We start from the raw sequence: 15,449 nt of genomic DNA, 5'->3' as shown, positions 1-15,449 counted from the left end.
TGGTAGGAAAAAATTGTAGCCCATAAAAAATACTAGTCACTATCGTGAAGGTGTGAAACCATGATATTACCTTTGTGTAAAAACTATCGTGTAAAATACTATCGATAGTTGACCTGATGTTTTGAAGTGTAATTTTATTTATTCTATCTGGTCACACTTGTCTCCTTAATTTTGTCGGCTCACATTCAGCGTGTTTCGTTTTCTGCCGATTTCTTGATTTAATTAACTCAACAAGAAAATCTCTGTCTAAATACAAGACGCAATGGCTTCAATTAGCTTACTGAACCCCAAGGCCGAGTTCGCTCGCGCCGCTCAAGCTCTGGCCATTAACATCAGTGCCGCAAAGGGACTGCAGGATGTGATGCGCACCAATTTGGGACCTAAGGGCACAGTGAAGATGTAAGTGAATAAAACATAACTCTATTATCCCTTTTTTAAAGTTGGGAGGGCAGTTTATGTGAAAAGTTGAGTTGTTGTTGCCCAAAACATGCATTTTGGCCACAGCTGCGGCGACTGCAAGTTTGAGGTTAGAGTTGTCATAGCGGCATGCGTCATAGCAAGAGAAAGAGATGGAACGATTCAAGTTCAATTTAAAAAGTAATATTTACGTGTTTGTATTTAGTTTAACCACTCAACTAAATGACAGTGCAATTGCAGGGCCTTGTTTCAGGGAGAAATGTCGCCAAAGTTGTATTTTAACTTTAGCTTGAGTCAGAACGTGCGATAGGAAAAGGCGTGACCTCACGCGCTTTGTGGAAAAATATACTAATTCCAGAAACTTCGCAGGTTGGTTTCTGGCGCCGGCGACATCAAGATCACCAAGGATGGCAACGTGCTGCTCCACGAGATGCAGATCCAGCATCCCACCGCCTCCATGATTGCCAGGGCCAGCACGGCTCAGGATGATTCCACCGGCGATGGAACCACCACCACGGTGATGCTCATCGGTGAGCTGCTCAAGCAAGCGGACATCTATCTGTCGGAGGGTCTTCATCCACGCATCATGACCGAGGGATTCGAGAAGGCACGCGACAAGGCTCTTGAGGTCCTTGACAAGGTGAAAGTGCCCGTCGAAATCAACAAGAAGAGCCTTGTGGAGGTGGCCAACACTAGTTTGAAGACCAAGGTGCATCCCGCTCTGGCCGATCTACTGACCGATGTCTGTGTGGATGCCGTGTTGACCATTGCCAGTGCCGACAAGTCCAAGCCTGTCGATCTGCACATGGTGGAGTTGATGGAGATGCAGCACAAAACCGATACCGATACCCAGTTGGTGCGTGGCCTGGTCATGGATCACGGTGCCCGCCATCCGGACATGCCCAAGCGTCTGGAGAATGCCTACATCCTCACGGCCAACGTCTCGCTGGAGTACGAGAAGGCCGAGGTGAACTCTGGCTTCTTCTACAAGACCGCCGAGGAGCGTGAGGCCTTTGTGCGCGCCGAGCGCGACTTCATTGACCAGCGTGTGAAGAAGGTGATTGAACTGAAGCGCTCCGTGTGCGATGGCACCGAGAAGACCTTCGTTCTGATCAACCAGAAGGGCATCGACCCCATCTCTTTGGACGCCCTGGCCAAGGAGGGCATCCTGGCTCTCCGTCGCGCCAAGCGCCGTAACATGGAGCGTCTGGCGCTGGCTTGCGGTGGCACTGCCATGAACTCCTTCGACGACCTGCAGGAGGAGCATCTGGGCTACGCTGGTGTGGTCTACGAGCATGTTCTTGGCGAGAACAAGTACACTTTTGTGGAGGACTGCAAGAACCCGCTGTCGGTGACGATCCTGATCAAGGGACCCAACAAGCACACGATCACCCAGATCAAGGATGCTATTCGGGATGGTCTGCGTGCCATTAACAACACCATTGCCGACAAGGCCCTGGTGCCCGGAGCTGGCGCATTTGAGGTGCGTGCCTACAACGAACTGGTTGCCTTTAAGGACACCATTAAGGGCAAGTCCCGTCTGGCGGTGCAAGCTTTTGCCGATGCTCTGCTGGTCATTCCCAAGACTTTGGCCGTTAACAGCGGCTACGATGCCCAAGACACAATTGTCAAGCTGACTGTGGAGGATCGCCTCAACCCCGAACTGGTCGGTCTGGACCTGGCCACCGGTGAGCCCATGAAGCCTGTGGATCTGGGCGTCTACGACAACTACATCGTCAAGAAGCAGATCCTCAACTCCTGCTCAATCATCGCCAGCAACCTGCTACTCGTCGACGAGGTTATGCGTGCGGGCATGACAAGCCTCAAGGGCTAGTCCCTTCCCATTAATTCGACTCACTCTCGTTAACCAAGTTAATACACCGCCTGCTCTTCAACCCGCGTCTCTCAAAACACCACAACCAAAAGAAACTAACGTAATATGGTACACAAACTCGGAATGGTTGCGGTTGCAAGTATTCACAAGAAAATATAAAATCATACACAGCTCTATACTTTTCGCTAATGTATTTCTATATTTTCATTACAACTAATGTTTACTTACTAAAAACCATTGGTTTAAAAATAAAAACAAATCGAAAGATAATAAAAACTGCATTTTATTGACATTCACCAAGAAATCGCTCATTTTTTTAGTAACTTTAAATTTAAACGAGAACCGCCAACTTTCGAACTGGAACCAGTTCATGGTTGTAACCATAATAGGTACATTATTTTCGGCACTTTCTTTTTTTATAAGATATTGGTGTTCTTTTAAGTGTCAAAGATGGCCGTAAATTAATTAAATTAACAATTAAATTCTATCTTATTCATTTTTGTAAGCAAAAAAAGGAGCCCTAGCTATACCATGTTTTTTGAACCGTCTGGTATTTTTTTACTACCTCATTCGCGGCCACACTGATATAATTGCAGTCAACAGTTTGTCGTCGCTTTCGCTGAAAACTATTGCATAGTAGGATCCTGTAAATATTTCTATATTCCAAAGATGATTTCGGTAACTTGTGTAGCCCCTGTGAATATAGCTCTTATAAAATATTGTAAGTAAATTATTCCCTTATTAAGTTTTTTACTACAAGCTCATGAAATGCACTCATTTAAGGGGGAAAGCGTCACGAAGAGCTAATTCTACCCGTCAACGACTCTATTAGCATGACTCTTAGCACAGATGAGGTAAATATTCCCAAATTGTATTAAAAGCTAGTATCTGTTTATTTTTTTTAACATAACATATTAAAGCTAATTTTCATATAATATAACACACAAGCCGGTTCAAATTATAACCTAAAGTAAGCGTAAAAAGCTTTTATTCAAAACTTTCTATTTATCTTTTGGGAATGTCTCACAGAATTTCACTTTTCCCCGCATTTTCTTTGTCTGAGATTTTCTCTTAGCGTGAAACTACATATGTATTTAATATTTAAATATATTTGTTTGAACTTTATGTATGTGGTTTGTGCTTGAAAATGAATTTTCTTTAAATTAACATTTTTAAAAATATTTTTAATTTACTGCCCTATAGCTGTGCGCTAAAACAACAATAACTGCTTCAGAAACTTTTGAAAAGAATCGAATGTGGTTAAATGGAGATGAAGTTCCTTTCGAAGAGGGTTCTCGCCTGATGCGCTGCTTAAAAGAAGGTGAGTTGTTAAAAATGCATAATAATAATGTTCCTTGCAAATGTAATGCTTATTTATTTTAGTTCATCGGCTGGCTCTAGCAAATGGCTCTCAGAAAGTTTTACCATCTTGGAAAATTCACATTGCCTCGGTTAATAATTTTCCCACCGCAGCTGGATTGGCATCGAGTGCAGCTGGATACGCCTGCCTTGTGTATTCCCTAGCTCGTCTTTACGAAATCCCACTTAATGAGGAGTTGACCACGGTTGCCCGTCAAGGAAGTGGATCAGCATGCCGCAGTCTGTACGGAGGATTCGTCCAATGGCACCGCGGAGTCCTCGATAATGGCAGCGATTCGGTTGCCAAGCAAATTGCACCATCAAACCATTGGCCAAATATGCATGTGCTCATTTTAGTGGTTAATGATGAACGGAAAAAGACTGCCTCAACAAAAGGAATGCAACAGGCTGTGAAAACATCTCAACTAATCAAGTATCGAGTGGATAAAGTAGTTCCCGAAAGGATCCCAAAATTAAGAGAAGCAATTAAAGCTCGTGATTTCCATGCATTTGCAGAGATAACGATAAAGGACTCGAATCAATTCCATGCTATTGCTTTGGACACTTATCCGCCATGTGTATATATGAACGATGTGTCCCACAGAATTGCATCTTTTGTACATGCTTATAACGAAATAATGGGAAGCTTAAAGGCTGCCTATACATTCGATGCTGGACCAAATGCATGCCTATATGTTTTGGAGGAAAATGTTCCGCAGCTGTTGTACGCAGTTCAAAAGGTGTTTCCAAGTGATTCAAAGGACAGTCCTGCCTATTTACGAGGTCTATCCGTCCCAAAGGTTGACAATATTGAGGTTGCTCAGAAAAACAAAATTGATTTATTAGATGTTCATTCGAAAAATGCATTTAGATACATTATTCACACAAAAGTCGGTGAAGGACCGAAAGAATTGAGCGCTGATAATAGTCTTATGAAAAATGGACTACCATCGGTTCACTAAGAGAAACAAAAAAACTGCCTATCTGTCACAAATATTTATAATCTTAAATATTCATATAAAATAAAAAGAGGAGTTAGTTCGTTGTGTGGTTAAAAATATTAAGTTTTAGCTTGTAAATAGCAAATATCCTTACGTTTAAAATTATTTATTTTATTTGTTTCACTTTTTATAATTCCATTACAAAAATATTTTCTATTATCAAATCAGATAACAAAAATAATTTTATAAAAGGTTTTTAGGTAACTAATTTGTAATAAAATGTTTACATTATAAATGGGTATGTAATACGTAATAAAGGAGAGACCTAACAAAAAGTTTTGCTGTGTCTTTACGTTTTAAAAAATGTTTATTTATGCGTAAATGTGTATGCAGGATTGTGAAAAGAAACTGTTTTTAAAATCGTTTAGTAGAATGTGGTCAAAGGGGACGGCGATAAAGATCTCATACTTACCGAAGCTAAGGAACCTACAAAATGATAATCTATACAAATTTTTCGTTACTCATGTTCGGAATACATTACTTGCATAAAGCTGTGAATCACTAAGAAACGAAAAAAAACAAGTGGGTAAATACAAACATTTTATTTGACCGCGCCCAAGATCCATGATGATATAAAAACAACAAACAACATTTTCAACATTCTACGTTTTCTTTGCCTTGCTAAGAAAATATTTATTATTATTGTTTTTTTTTTTTTTTGATATGATATATGGCAGACTTCAGTTTAAAGTTTACATTTTAAAAGTGATCGAAGCACTGCTATTTATTTTTATACAATGGTATATGTAGTAGATATTAGATACGATGTAATCCATTTTTGCACAAATTACGTGAATTATGTATAAATAAGCAACAAATGAAGAGCGTAACAATTAGTAAATAAATCTTTGCAGTTGCACTGAGTTTATACTCCTTATTAATTAATTAAAAATAAGTACATTTTATGGTCATGGTAATATAAAGGTTAACATATTTATAAGGTAAGATTGTGGTTTCCTGGGTTGGCATAAAATGCAATTCATCTCATGTAAAACCCCATGGGTATATCATCATCGAAATTAGTTTTTACACAACGATTATTTTCAGATTTCCTAAATTTCATTTTAATTTTATCTACCGACGTATGCAAAAAATAATAGGGGGAACTCTGCAAACTCATAATCTAATGATGAGGCTTTAAGTGTTCCACATAGTTCTCCGGAATGAGTCCTGTTTTGCCGTTTAGTGTACCTTGCAGCCAGCCAGGTTCATGAGAATACCGAACTGTAAGCAAAGTATATTTAAATAGGCATGATTTATTTGTATATTTATTTTAACTTACCATTAGTTATTATTTGGTTAGGCTCAAATGAAAGCTCACCCTCACTTTCTCCCATACAAGCATAAAGTGTGCGCACTCGACTGCAGAAAGGAAATGTTTTGTTTAGATTATATGCTCATTATACAAAACATTTATAAACAAATACTTACGCTGTGCCCGTTGACAAATCCCGTTTTATTTGGTTAATGTCGCGATTACGATGCATTTTACTTGGCGGATATTCGGAGCTTTCGTTGGCGGAACCGCCGCAGCTGAGACTAACGGAGGGCAATGTGGTCTCCGCAACGATCTCGTCGTAGGTGGGACCAAGACTCAGTGCATACTCATTGGAGTTCCTTGTGTTCAGGTGCTGTGTGACATTGCCGCTGTTGTTGCTAGTTGCCACAACGGAGCTGCTGCCCAGGCCGTTGTTGGAAGAGAGTGAATCACAAACACTGTCGTTGGAGCTCGACGTTGAGGTTGGCATCAAGGGGGAATAGTGTTTCGTCTGGCCATAGGAGTGCAGTCCCCGTTGGACGGGCGGATGCTGTTGCGGCCCACTGACGCTGCCCAGAAATCGCTCCTTTCGCGTTGCGGTATTTGGCGGGGAAAGATTATTAAGACTAATACGATTGCTTGACGTAGCACCACCGGCACCGGCACCACTCGCCGTGTTTGTATATATATGGTTGCTTGACCCCGATTGCGATGACACTGGCGTGGCCGTGGTCATCAGATAATCGGGATGTCGGAAGTTACTCGTACTGCTCACGGGTACGGCATGGTGCGCCTGTAACGTCACACCGCCATTGTTGGCCACGCTGGCACTTATAATACCATAATCGGGTGCCACATCGGTATCGGTACACGAGCTGGGCACGTATCGCCTTGAGCTCGAGTCGTTCTTCGAAATGGTGTGTAGGTTATTGATGCTGCCCACTGTTGGCGCGAGTATTCCGTTTAGCATGTGCATCGGTGGCGACAGCGATATGCAGCCAGCACCGCCGGAACTGTTGATAACGGTCGATCCGCCACTGGACATGCCAAGGGCGTAATTATCGCCGTTTGGAATATTTTGCAAGCTCGACGACATCGTGGGCTCCGTACAGTTGGACTTGTTTACCACCCGATAGATCTTCTGCTGGTTCAAGAACATGGGATTGGCCGCCGTACTCCCACTGCCCATTGCGCCCGTCGATGCCGCCTTTCCTATTTGCGAAGCGCGCGGCATTCGAGTTGGTGGACTGCTGCGACTGGGGTACATGATACTCGGCGTTTTCGTGGTGTCCGGCAACTTAACGTCGCTGCTCGGTTTGTTCTTGAAAATCCGCTCATAGCTGTCGATTAGAATGTTGATGACGATGTTGTTAAACTTGATGTCCAATATGGCGGCAACGGACTCTTCTCGCGGGCGTAACAATGTTGGCCCGAAGACAACTCCAAGATTAAATACGGACATTTTGTTCTTCTCGTACTTGCGGGAAACACTAAAAATATAAATAATTTTAATAATAAGTACAATCGCAAAGTTAATGGAGTGAAGATCAGGGGTGCGACAGAAACCTCTTCCAGTCGAATTGAAATTCTCGGTGGCGAAGAAGTTAATTCTCAGGCTACAATCAAATTCAAGTCACTTACGTATCTGCTTTTGGAATTGCTGGTTTGAAAATTCAACAAAAGCCAAAAGCAATGTACTTGAATATGACTTTAAGGCAACAAAAGATTTATTAAATTAAGTGCTGCGTTAGGTGAAACCAAACTAGTTAACCAAGCAAAAGTTCTAAAAACAAGTAACAAAATTCAGAAAATGTAACGTGATAGTTTTTAAGCGTCTAGATCCTAAAATTGGCCGACAAATCTGCCACTAACCTGCGTCAGGCCTTAAAAAGATCAAAAAGAATGCACAACTACCTTTTTTGCAAGTCTAATTTAAACTTCCGATCAATTATACTTTACCCAGGCCAAATCTCTGAGTAGTTACATTGGGCTTAGTCCATATCCTCAAGGTAACGAAAAGGCTGACAGGCTGTGATAAATTGGGATGGATTAGTATATACGTTAAGAGCAGTAGATGCCATCGAATTATAAAAATAAATAAGATCAGACAGGCAGACATAGTTAAAAGGAGCGTCTATTGGTGCTGACTAAGAATATAACCATCTCCCTTTTAAAGAACAATAATGTTGCAAAAAACCTTTCAGTATTACAAACATATTAAATATTTACAATACCCATTCGTCGGTTTTCGAGAGAAGTATGTACATATTTACAACACTTACAATTCTCCTCTCAAAAATATTTAAAGGTCTATTTTTAGCAAAAAGCTGTAAGTATGTAACTTTCTGTTGGAAGAGATTTCTGGAACAATACCGACCGACAATAAATATTTTAAACTTTTAAAAAGCTTACTTAGAAAATACGATTTAATTTAAAATTTTGACGAATTAGGTATAGACAATTTTAAAACTTTTTTATGTCTAATAAAATTTTTCCTGAAAAGGAATAATTTCCAGATCGACTTACTCTTTTAAATGCGAAATAACCATATCCAGCATCTGGAAATTGGGCTGGGGCAATTTGTAGACCAGCTTGTGCACCTCATTCACGCGTTGGTTCAGGGTTTCTTGCTCTAAAAATATTTGTTTACATTATGTAGATACATATATGATTAAGCATATGCTTACTTGCTGCTTCAATGAAATCGCTATGGTACTTATACGTCATTAGCGGCTCGTTCAGATTCCGAAGATACATTTTGAGGGCACTAGCAATGGTATTGCTCTCCATTAAATCCCGATACTTTTCGTCGACAAATACGTCTTCCGTTTCCTTTTGATTTAGACCAAGGGACAGCAACTTGCTGATCTTTGTTCCAACGCCACTTTTTCTGTAAATGCCCTCGTCCTCCAGACCACGAATTTCTAATACCTGAATGCATTTACGGATAAACATGAACCCGGCTTCATCCAGTTGATATGCTTCGCTGACTTTGATTTTTCCGGGTGCCAAATATGTCTTTGTACGAAATATAAAAATTTATTTTAAATATATGTAAATCGAATTTAATTAATTTAATAGACTTACCGGCTCCGTGCCATCCATAGCGCTTATCCAATAACGATGATCTTTTTCGCTCAAAGCTTGAAATGTGTACACGACTCCTGGCTTTTCCTTGAAGGTCAAATCAAAGCAAAACCTCTTCTCAAACTCGGATGCCCGTCGTTGACAAGAGAACAGCGTTAGTTTTTCATCGTCACGCGCCTCGGGTCTCGTAAAATTGTGATTCATCTGATTGAACTGGAGCATGGTGAATTCCCGCTTTTGCTTCTTGAATGTGCAGTAGTACTTTGTCCATGTTGCTTTGAATGGCTCTAAAAGGGAGATTTTCAGAATGGAACCTATAATTCGTTCGCAATGAAAACAATTAGTTGATGGCAGTGAATTTCGTTAATCCATTATTTTGAAAGGAAATCTCGATATAATAAGAAAGTGAGAAGATAGTGAGCAAGTCTACAATTAATATGTGCAATGTGTTTTGAGTTATCACTCTGTGCTTTTTGTTAGAATGTTAATGTTCAATAAGGATAAGTTATAGAAATTCTTGCCATTAGTTAGACCAGTCTTATATTTCTAATCGGATGGATCGGATGGCACCACAGAAATTAAAAAAAATATGTAAACCAAACCATGCTAAAATGCAGGCAGCCATAAGCCAGGAAAAATTTAAATCTTATAAATGCGAAAACACGTACTTTTTTCCATTAAAAATAGGTAACCACGTTTTGTAAAAATTTCCTCGGGCTTCTGTTAACAAAATAAATTAGAAAACAAAGTAGTATATGTTTTTCATTGACTTACTGTGCGTTTTTCCATGTACTTCGTTTTCAGCTCAGTCACTTTTTCGCGTGCTTCCTCGAAATTTTCCCGAGTCTGGAGAAAATAATTTTTAAAAAATATCAGTGTGTGAAGAGACTTTAGAATTAATTGTGTGTTCTTTACTTACTTTTTGCACTTTGTGCCTCAAATCTTGCAGGTAGTCGCGATGATCTTCCGCCTGTTCGTGTGCTGTGTGATAAAACACCAACCAGCCAGAAATAAATGCGAGCAGTATTTCGACAAATTCGAATTTAATTCGCTCCTGCACTTCCTGTATGCGCAAAACATAGCTCAGCGACTCTTGAATATATTCGCGCTCATGCATGCCCAAACTAGCATCCGCCTAGAACATAAATAAATAATCATATTAATAATATTTCAATTCAGGCAAGCGAACACTGTAAGTGAAAACATCGTGATATTGTTAGTTTCATAGGTTTAAAATAGTTAATTTGTTTTAAAAGGGTATGTAGGTTGAGAAACATGTTTTGCGCAAAACCTGTCGTTAGAATAAGAGTGTTTTGATAAACAGTGCAAATATAACCTCCCCCGGAAATAGTGTCTTCATTTAAGCAGCGATTACTTATGCAGTTGATAACTTACCTCCTGTATTGTGTTTTCTGGCTTTTTTGTTGACATATTCAGAAAACGCTCCTGCGACTGACAAAATTTCTCCGTTTTCTTATCAAATTTTTTTGTTCTCTTTGACGCCACCAATTTGTTTTTTTCGAAAATCCTCCAGTGACTCAATAATATGTTTATCAGCAAGAGTTAGCTAAGTAATAAATTGTTCAGATATGAAAAAAACGGTTTCGAAATGCGGTTACTCAATGGCGGATACAAATTTTTAGAACCACATACTACGGTTTATTTTTGATCCGCCACATTTTTTGTTTTTTTTTAGTTGACTTACCATTTTTTCGCGCTCATCTTCGATATTGCCAATTATAGCACCGAAACGTTTCAGGCTTTCACAAATAACATTCTCATCGTCGGTCTGAGCTGTGCCTATGCACTCAAAGTTAAAGTCGGTAAGTAAAATGGCCAATTGTTTCATTCTAGTGGACAGCACTGAAAATGTAATTCAAATTTGATGAGATATCAAAATAAATACGAAACAAAAAGGTTAAGTTAATGATTACTCTTTAATCAAATTATTAAAAATTTAAAATGTTCCCTCTGTGGATTGTTATTAATTCTAAAATTAACATAAATCAAAATTTATTTGAAAGTGATCAAACAAAAGTGGAGTTAACACATTTCCTATGTTCCGAAACAATTGGATTGTGGATTTACACAAGTTTTCTTGAGCAGGCTATGCACTGAACTTGTCTTACTTCATTCTGGTAGTGAATACAAAAAACATCGACTCCATTAAAGATCAACCCTTTAAGGATGTACAAAACGCGACCTTGGGCGAACCCAAATCCCCGCTCGTAAGAAACATTTCTTTAAATTGTATTGTATTAAATTGTATGTTTTAAAAACAGGAGCTGTGAACAGCGTCTAACAACATTACAAAAATGTTGCGCATTTGCAGAAAAAAGCAAGAGTCTGTTTGGTGACGAGGGAGAAGCAAAGGAGGAAAAGTACGTTGTTCTGAGAAAGTATATTCAACCAGTGAAGCTCCTACAGAGGACTATCTGGGGCAACTATTTTACTGATTGTACCGTCTATGTGGAGGGTCGAGCCTTTCGGTGCCACTCGCTAGTGCTTTGCCTCTACTCGCAGTACCTTGCTTCACAACTAACCGAAGATGGACTTGTGATTAAGTCACCGTATGTCACGGCAAAGGGTTTTAACGAAGCGTATCAATGGATGACTGCAGAACGTTGCCGTGTGGATCTTAATGACCTTTGCGACGTTTTCAGAGCCGCATACCATCTGAAAATAACCGAATTGCTTGAGTATTGCTGGAAACTGCTGGATAGCTATTTGTACACTGAATTCTCAGCGTTTTACTTCCTTTACGAAACACGTCGTGCCCATGAGCTGACGAGCATTCACCAACTGCTCGTGGGACGTATATCCAAATCATTTACCACAATTTCATCAAGTCGGGAATTTCTGTGCCTCAGTGAGATGCAGATTTGCATGTTGCTATCGTCAAACAGTTTGGCAGTCAACTCGGAAATGGAGGTTGACCTTTTTGGTCATATATTCATTGTTATATTTTATTATATTTTCTTTTTTATAGGTTTTTTATAGCGCTCTGATGTGGCTTCGTCATTTATGGCCAAGCCGCCGTTCGAGCGTATATAAAGTTTTGAGTCAAATTCGTTTTGGGTACATGACACCCACCATGTTGAGCAAGTTCAAGTCGCTGGAAAAGCATCTAGTTGGTCCTTTTAATGAAATTCTAAGCGAGTTTAACAAGAACCCCAACGTTGCACCCCTCATTCGGGATGGACTATTTTACAGCACCTTGATAATAACAAGCGCCAATAACCCAAGTTACCTCAAAGAAAATATAGAGTACAATTCGATCAAGTTGATCGATCCTCGTCTGTGGGTACGCGACCTTAATTGCAAATATCATTGTGGCGTTAACGAAATGTGTCCAAATATGCGTTTTGTGCCATTTGGAAAATTCAAAGCCTACCTAAAACAACTGCAAGGCGGCAAACAGGATTACGACAAGAGCATCAAGCTTCCTGGTGAAAAGGAACAGGATGTGCCGGCAGAACCTGAAGATGCTGATTCAAAGCTTGAGAGAATAGCTAAAAAACGAGCTTTCGTTGCAATGCTAAAACAAATGGATCTTGTGGAATGCATAGAAACTATGAACGAAATGTTAGCCCATAAAAATAATTCAACAGAGACATCTGAAGAAACGTCTCATGAGGAATCAAGCCTATAAAACATCTTAGAAAATGCATCATTATTAGAAATTTATCAAGGGATGGAAATTGAGCAACCGGGATTGCAAGTGTTCATATATCATTTATAATCTATTTATAACATTTATTAATGATTCAGAAAGAGAACACATTATTTATAAAAAAAAAACACCAGTACACATTATTGATTGAATTATTCATACTTACTTTTTGCCGCACTCATAAGATCTTTGACCTCTTTGATTATTCGTTTGATTTGATGACTAGTGTGGTCCAGTTCCTTTTCATGCCGATTTAAATTTTCACGAAAATCTGGACTATCGACGATGCACTCTTCAAATTCCAGTGGCTCCAAGCCGCGGCGTATGTTTTTGCCGCCGCCCATTATGTTTGCTTTTGGCTCCAATAATATTGAAGATTTTAAGGCTCAATTTGTATCTTCACAAAGCGGAGTTCTCCCTCAATTGCTAATATACTGTGTATACTTGTCAAGCGTTGAAACTGTAGTTTTTGAAACATTTACAGTAAGAATTACTCCATTAAAGTATTTAATTTCTAATGTAAATACTTTGCGGTTGTTAGACGATGCATAGTTGTATTTCTGTGTATATAACTGAAACAAAAATATTATTTACAATTAAAATTACTCGTATAACACGTATCCGTAAGAATTTTATCACGTTACAACGATTTTTAACATTTTGTTCATGCCCATTAATAAAAACTTACATTTACATAAAATGGTACATTGCTTTTGGCCGTTTGATTTTCAGACTCAACATGAGCCATAAGTCTTAAACTTTTTAAGCCTCTAAAAACTTCTCAGGTTACCTAAGTGAGATTTTTTATTAGCCGTCAATTACCATTAAAAATGCCCATAAAAGTTGTTTTAATAATAAAGCCTCTCTGAGAACTTTGATTTGACTTTGTAGTATGTTAATTTTGGGGCACGCAGGGCGCTTATGTCTGTGATTACTACGTGATGAATTCATTAATTACCAAATAGCTGCAGTTCAGATGGTAAAGAACTAAAGTGAGCACCAACGAAAAATAATACAATGAGATTAATAGATAAAAATTGGGCAGTTATCGACCACCTTGCATCAATTGCGGACGTTTATTTAATTCTTATCTTCGGTGTTTTTCGCTATACCCACACCTTCTCAAACTTCTTATCTCTGCGAGTATACAAGCGTTTACCGAAAGCAAGTTTAAATACACTTGCTATTTCCTATCAAAAATAAACCTACCGCCTACCTGATAAGTACCCACCATTACATAAATACATAACCAATTTGGCAAATCGAATCATTTCAATTTAAAATACATAAAATGCGCAAAGCGATGGTCAACCTGTCTTAAAAGATGCATTTCTAACAGGTGCAATAAATATAAAACTTCATCCTTTTTCTTCTACCGGTATCAATTCAAAACTAAAAAAAAATGGAATGGAAAATTTAAAAAAAATTCCGTAGAAATGATTGGTACTAAGCAAATAAAAGGGAAAATCAAAGGTCACAGCAACAGTGTTCAATTAACTAGTTGTTACTGTTAACATTGAAAGGCTTAATTTGTTAAATAAATACTTAAGTAAATATTGGAACATTAAAAATTTATCTTGTGGACTTTAGCTAATGGGGATACAAACAAAAATATAAAATAAGTCAGCTGTTGCCATAGCTTTCAGGGAAAGTTAGTGATTCTTACAATTTATAAAATACTTTTGCTAGTGGGAAAGAAGATATGCTGGCTTTATAAAGCTTTAAAAACACTCAACCATTCTGCGTTTAAAATTATCTTATCTTCTTTGCATAGTTATAGCAGCTTTAAGTTGTTGATCATGAGTATGTACATACGTACATACTTACATATATACACCGCTGGAATTTTGTATTGCTGCTGCATTGCGTACATGTTTCATTTAAAAATAACTTGTATTTATGTTTTCTTAATGATAAGTTGAAGTAGGTGATAAATAAATCATTTCCACACACTTTGCAACACTATTCATGAGAATATGAGGCGTATCAAAAGTTTTTTTTTTGCATAAACTTGTTAAATTTCGATGTACATATGTAAACATTCATCTAAAAACTGGTTGCGAGGCCACTAACACCATAATTCGGATTTCGGACATACCCCATGGACGAAAATCAACTGCAACACGAAATCCTTTGTTTATTTCGTATACATGTATTTGTTTAAAAAACTAAATAAATTATACATATACATAGATACACACCAGCACACACACACATGCATGGAATCACAAATAAATAAATCCTTAAAATGAATCCGCCTATTGGATCATTTGAAACACTGTTTTATGTGACTTTAGCCCATCGGAATTCACTTATACAAAAATAAATGCTCTTAGTTACGAAAGGCAACCGTCGGTAGTTTTTCGCGTACCGCAACCGCACACACATTTGTACTGTGTTAAATTACTCACAGAGTAAACATTAGTGTATGAGTAATTTCCCCAATATCTAATGTTGCTCTCACAACGCAAATGACCGCGTCGCGAGTTTCGTTTCAATATGCGGATAATATTAAACAACAATTACACAGTTAAGTGTTTTGTATTCTAATGCACCAAAATATATATTACTTTGACTGTTAAAACTCCGATTAGAAAAAAAAAAATTAATGTAGGTCTGATAAAAATACACAAGTTATCTGAACGTGCTGTTAAGTATATAAAATGTGCTGTTAGGCGCATTTACAATCCATTCTCACCGACCACTTGTGGGATGGTCCGTTAGCTATAGTCGAGAATAATCTTTTTAAATTTAAAATCTCTCGTTTGCACTATTTTAATCTATTTAGCAAAATAAATGAATAAGTGTTTTTATAATTAT

At 38.5% G+C, this 15,449-nt stretch overlaps 4 protein-coding genes across 4 annotated transcripts; 3 read left to right on the top strand and 1 right to left on the bottom strand.

The window, feature by feature from the left end:
* Positions 1-155: 155 nt before the first annotated feature.
* LOC108094703 (T-complex protein 1 subunit zeta) lies at positions 156-2,521 on the top strand. Its single transcript, XM_017195439.2, has 2 exons — positions 156-399; positions 787-2,521. The coding sequence occupies exons 1-2, from the start codon at positions 263-265 to the stop codon at positions 2,249-2,251; spliced, it is 1,602 nt and encodes a 533-aa protein (XP_017050928.1). The 5' UTR covers positions 156-262; the 3' UTR covers positions 2,252-2,521.
* Positions 2,522-2,836: 315 nt separating this feature from the next.
* Positions 2,837-4,886, top strand: LOC108094646 (diphosphomevalonate decarboxylase). The gene is made up of 4 exons (XM_017195356.1): positions 2,837-2,972; positions 3,035-3,105; positions 3,455-3,572; positions 3,635-4,886. Exons 1-4 carry the CDS (start codon positions 2,921-2,923, stop codon positions 4,570-4,572), a joined length of 1,179 nt encoding a protein of 392 aa, XP_017050845.1. The 5' UTR covers positions 2,837-2,920; the 3' UTR covers positions 4,573-4,886.
* A 316-nt stretch (positions 4,887-5,202) lies between these two features.
* Positions 5,203-15,267, bottom strand: LOC108094644 (rho GTPase-activating protein 26). Its single transcript, XM_017195353.2, is given in 14 exon segments — positions 5,203-5,835; positions 5,894-5,973; positions 6,043-7,359; positions 8,396-8,501; positions 8,557-8,887; positions 8,957-9,243; positions 9,625-9,676; positions 9,731-9,802; positions 9,876-10,091; positions 10,352-10,445; positions 10,447-10,523; positions 10,662-10,819; positions 12,796-13,201; positions 15,041-15,267. Coding segments are annotated over 13 exon segments (3,069 nt in total). The 5' UTR covers positions 12,974-13,201; positions 15,041-15,267; the 3' UTR covers positions 5,203-5,734.
* LOC108094645 (kelch-like protein 7) lies at positions 10,982-12,779 on the top strand. Its single transcript, XM_017195355.2, has 3 exons — positions 10,982-11,184; positions 11,239-11,887; positions 11,946-12,779. The coding sequence occupies exons 1-3, from the start codon at positions 11,144-11,146 to the stop codon at positions 12,606-12,608; spliced, it is 1,353 nt and encodes a 450-aa protein (XP_017050844.1). The 5' UTR covers positions 10,982-11,143; the 3' UTR covers positions 12,609-12,779.
* Positions 15,268-15,449: the final 182 nt, after the last annotated feature.

The sequence above is a fragment of the Drosophila ficusphila genome, unplaced genomic scaffold, assembly GCF_018152265.1.
Source record: "Drosophila ficusphila isolate 14025-0441.05 unplaced genomic scaffold, ASM1815226v1 contig_198, whole genome shotgun sequence".
Classification (NCBI taxonomy): Eukaryota; Metazoa; Arthropoda; class Insecta; order Diptera; family Drosophilidae; genus Drosophila; species Drosophila ficusphila.
This window is presented reverse-complemented; position numbering and strand designations above follow the sequence as displayed.

Coding starts and splice junctions, on each gene's coding strand:
- LOC108094646 (XM_017195356.1), top strand. CDS start 2,921: ATGATTTCGGTAACTTGTGTAGCCCCTGTGAATATAGCTCTTATAAAA. Junction 2,973..3,034: donor TATAGCTCTTATAAAATATT/GTAAGTAAATTA, acceptor CACTCATTTAAG/GGGGAAAGCGTCACGAAGAG. Junction 3,106..3,454: donor TGACTCTTAGCACAGATGAG/GTAAATATTCCC, acceptor ACTGCCCTATAG/CTGTGCGCTAAAACAACAAT.
- LOC108094645 (XM_017195355.2), top strand. CDS start 11,144: ATGTACAAAACGCGACCTTGGGCGAACCCAAATCCCCGCTC. Junction 11,185..11,238: donor GCGAACCCAAATCCCCGCTC/GTAAGAAACATT, acceptor TTTTAAAAACAG/GAGCTGTGAACAGCGTCTAA. Junction 11,888..11,945: donor CAGTCAACTCGGAAATGGAG/GTTGACCTTTTT, acceptor TCTTTTTTATAG/GTTTTTTATAGCGCTCTGAT.
- LOC108094703 (XM_017195439.2), top strand. CDS start 263: ATGGCTTCAATTAGCTTACTGAACCCCAAGGCCGAGTTCGCTCGCGCC. Junction 400..786: donor CCTAAGGGCACAGTGAAGAT/GTAAGTGAATAA, acceptor GAAACTTCGCAG/GTTGGTTTCTGGCGCCGGCG.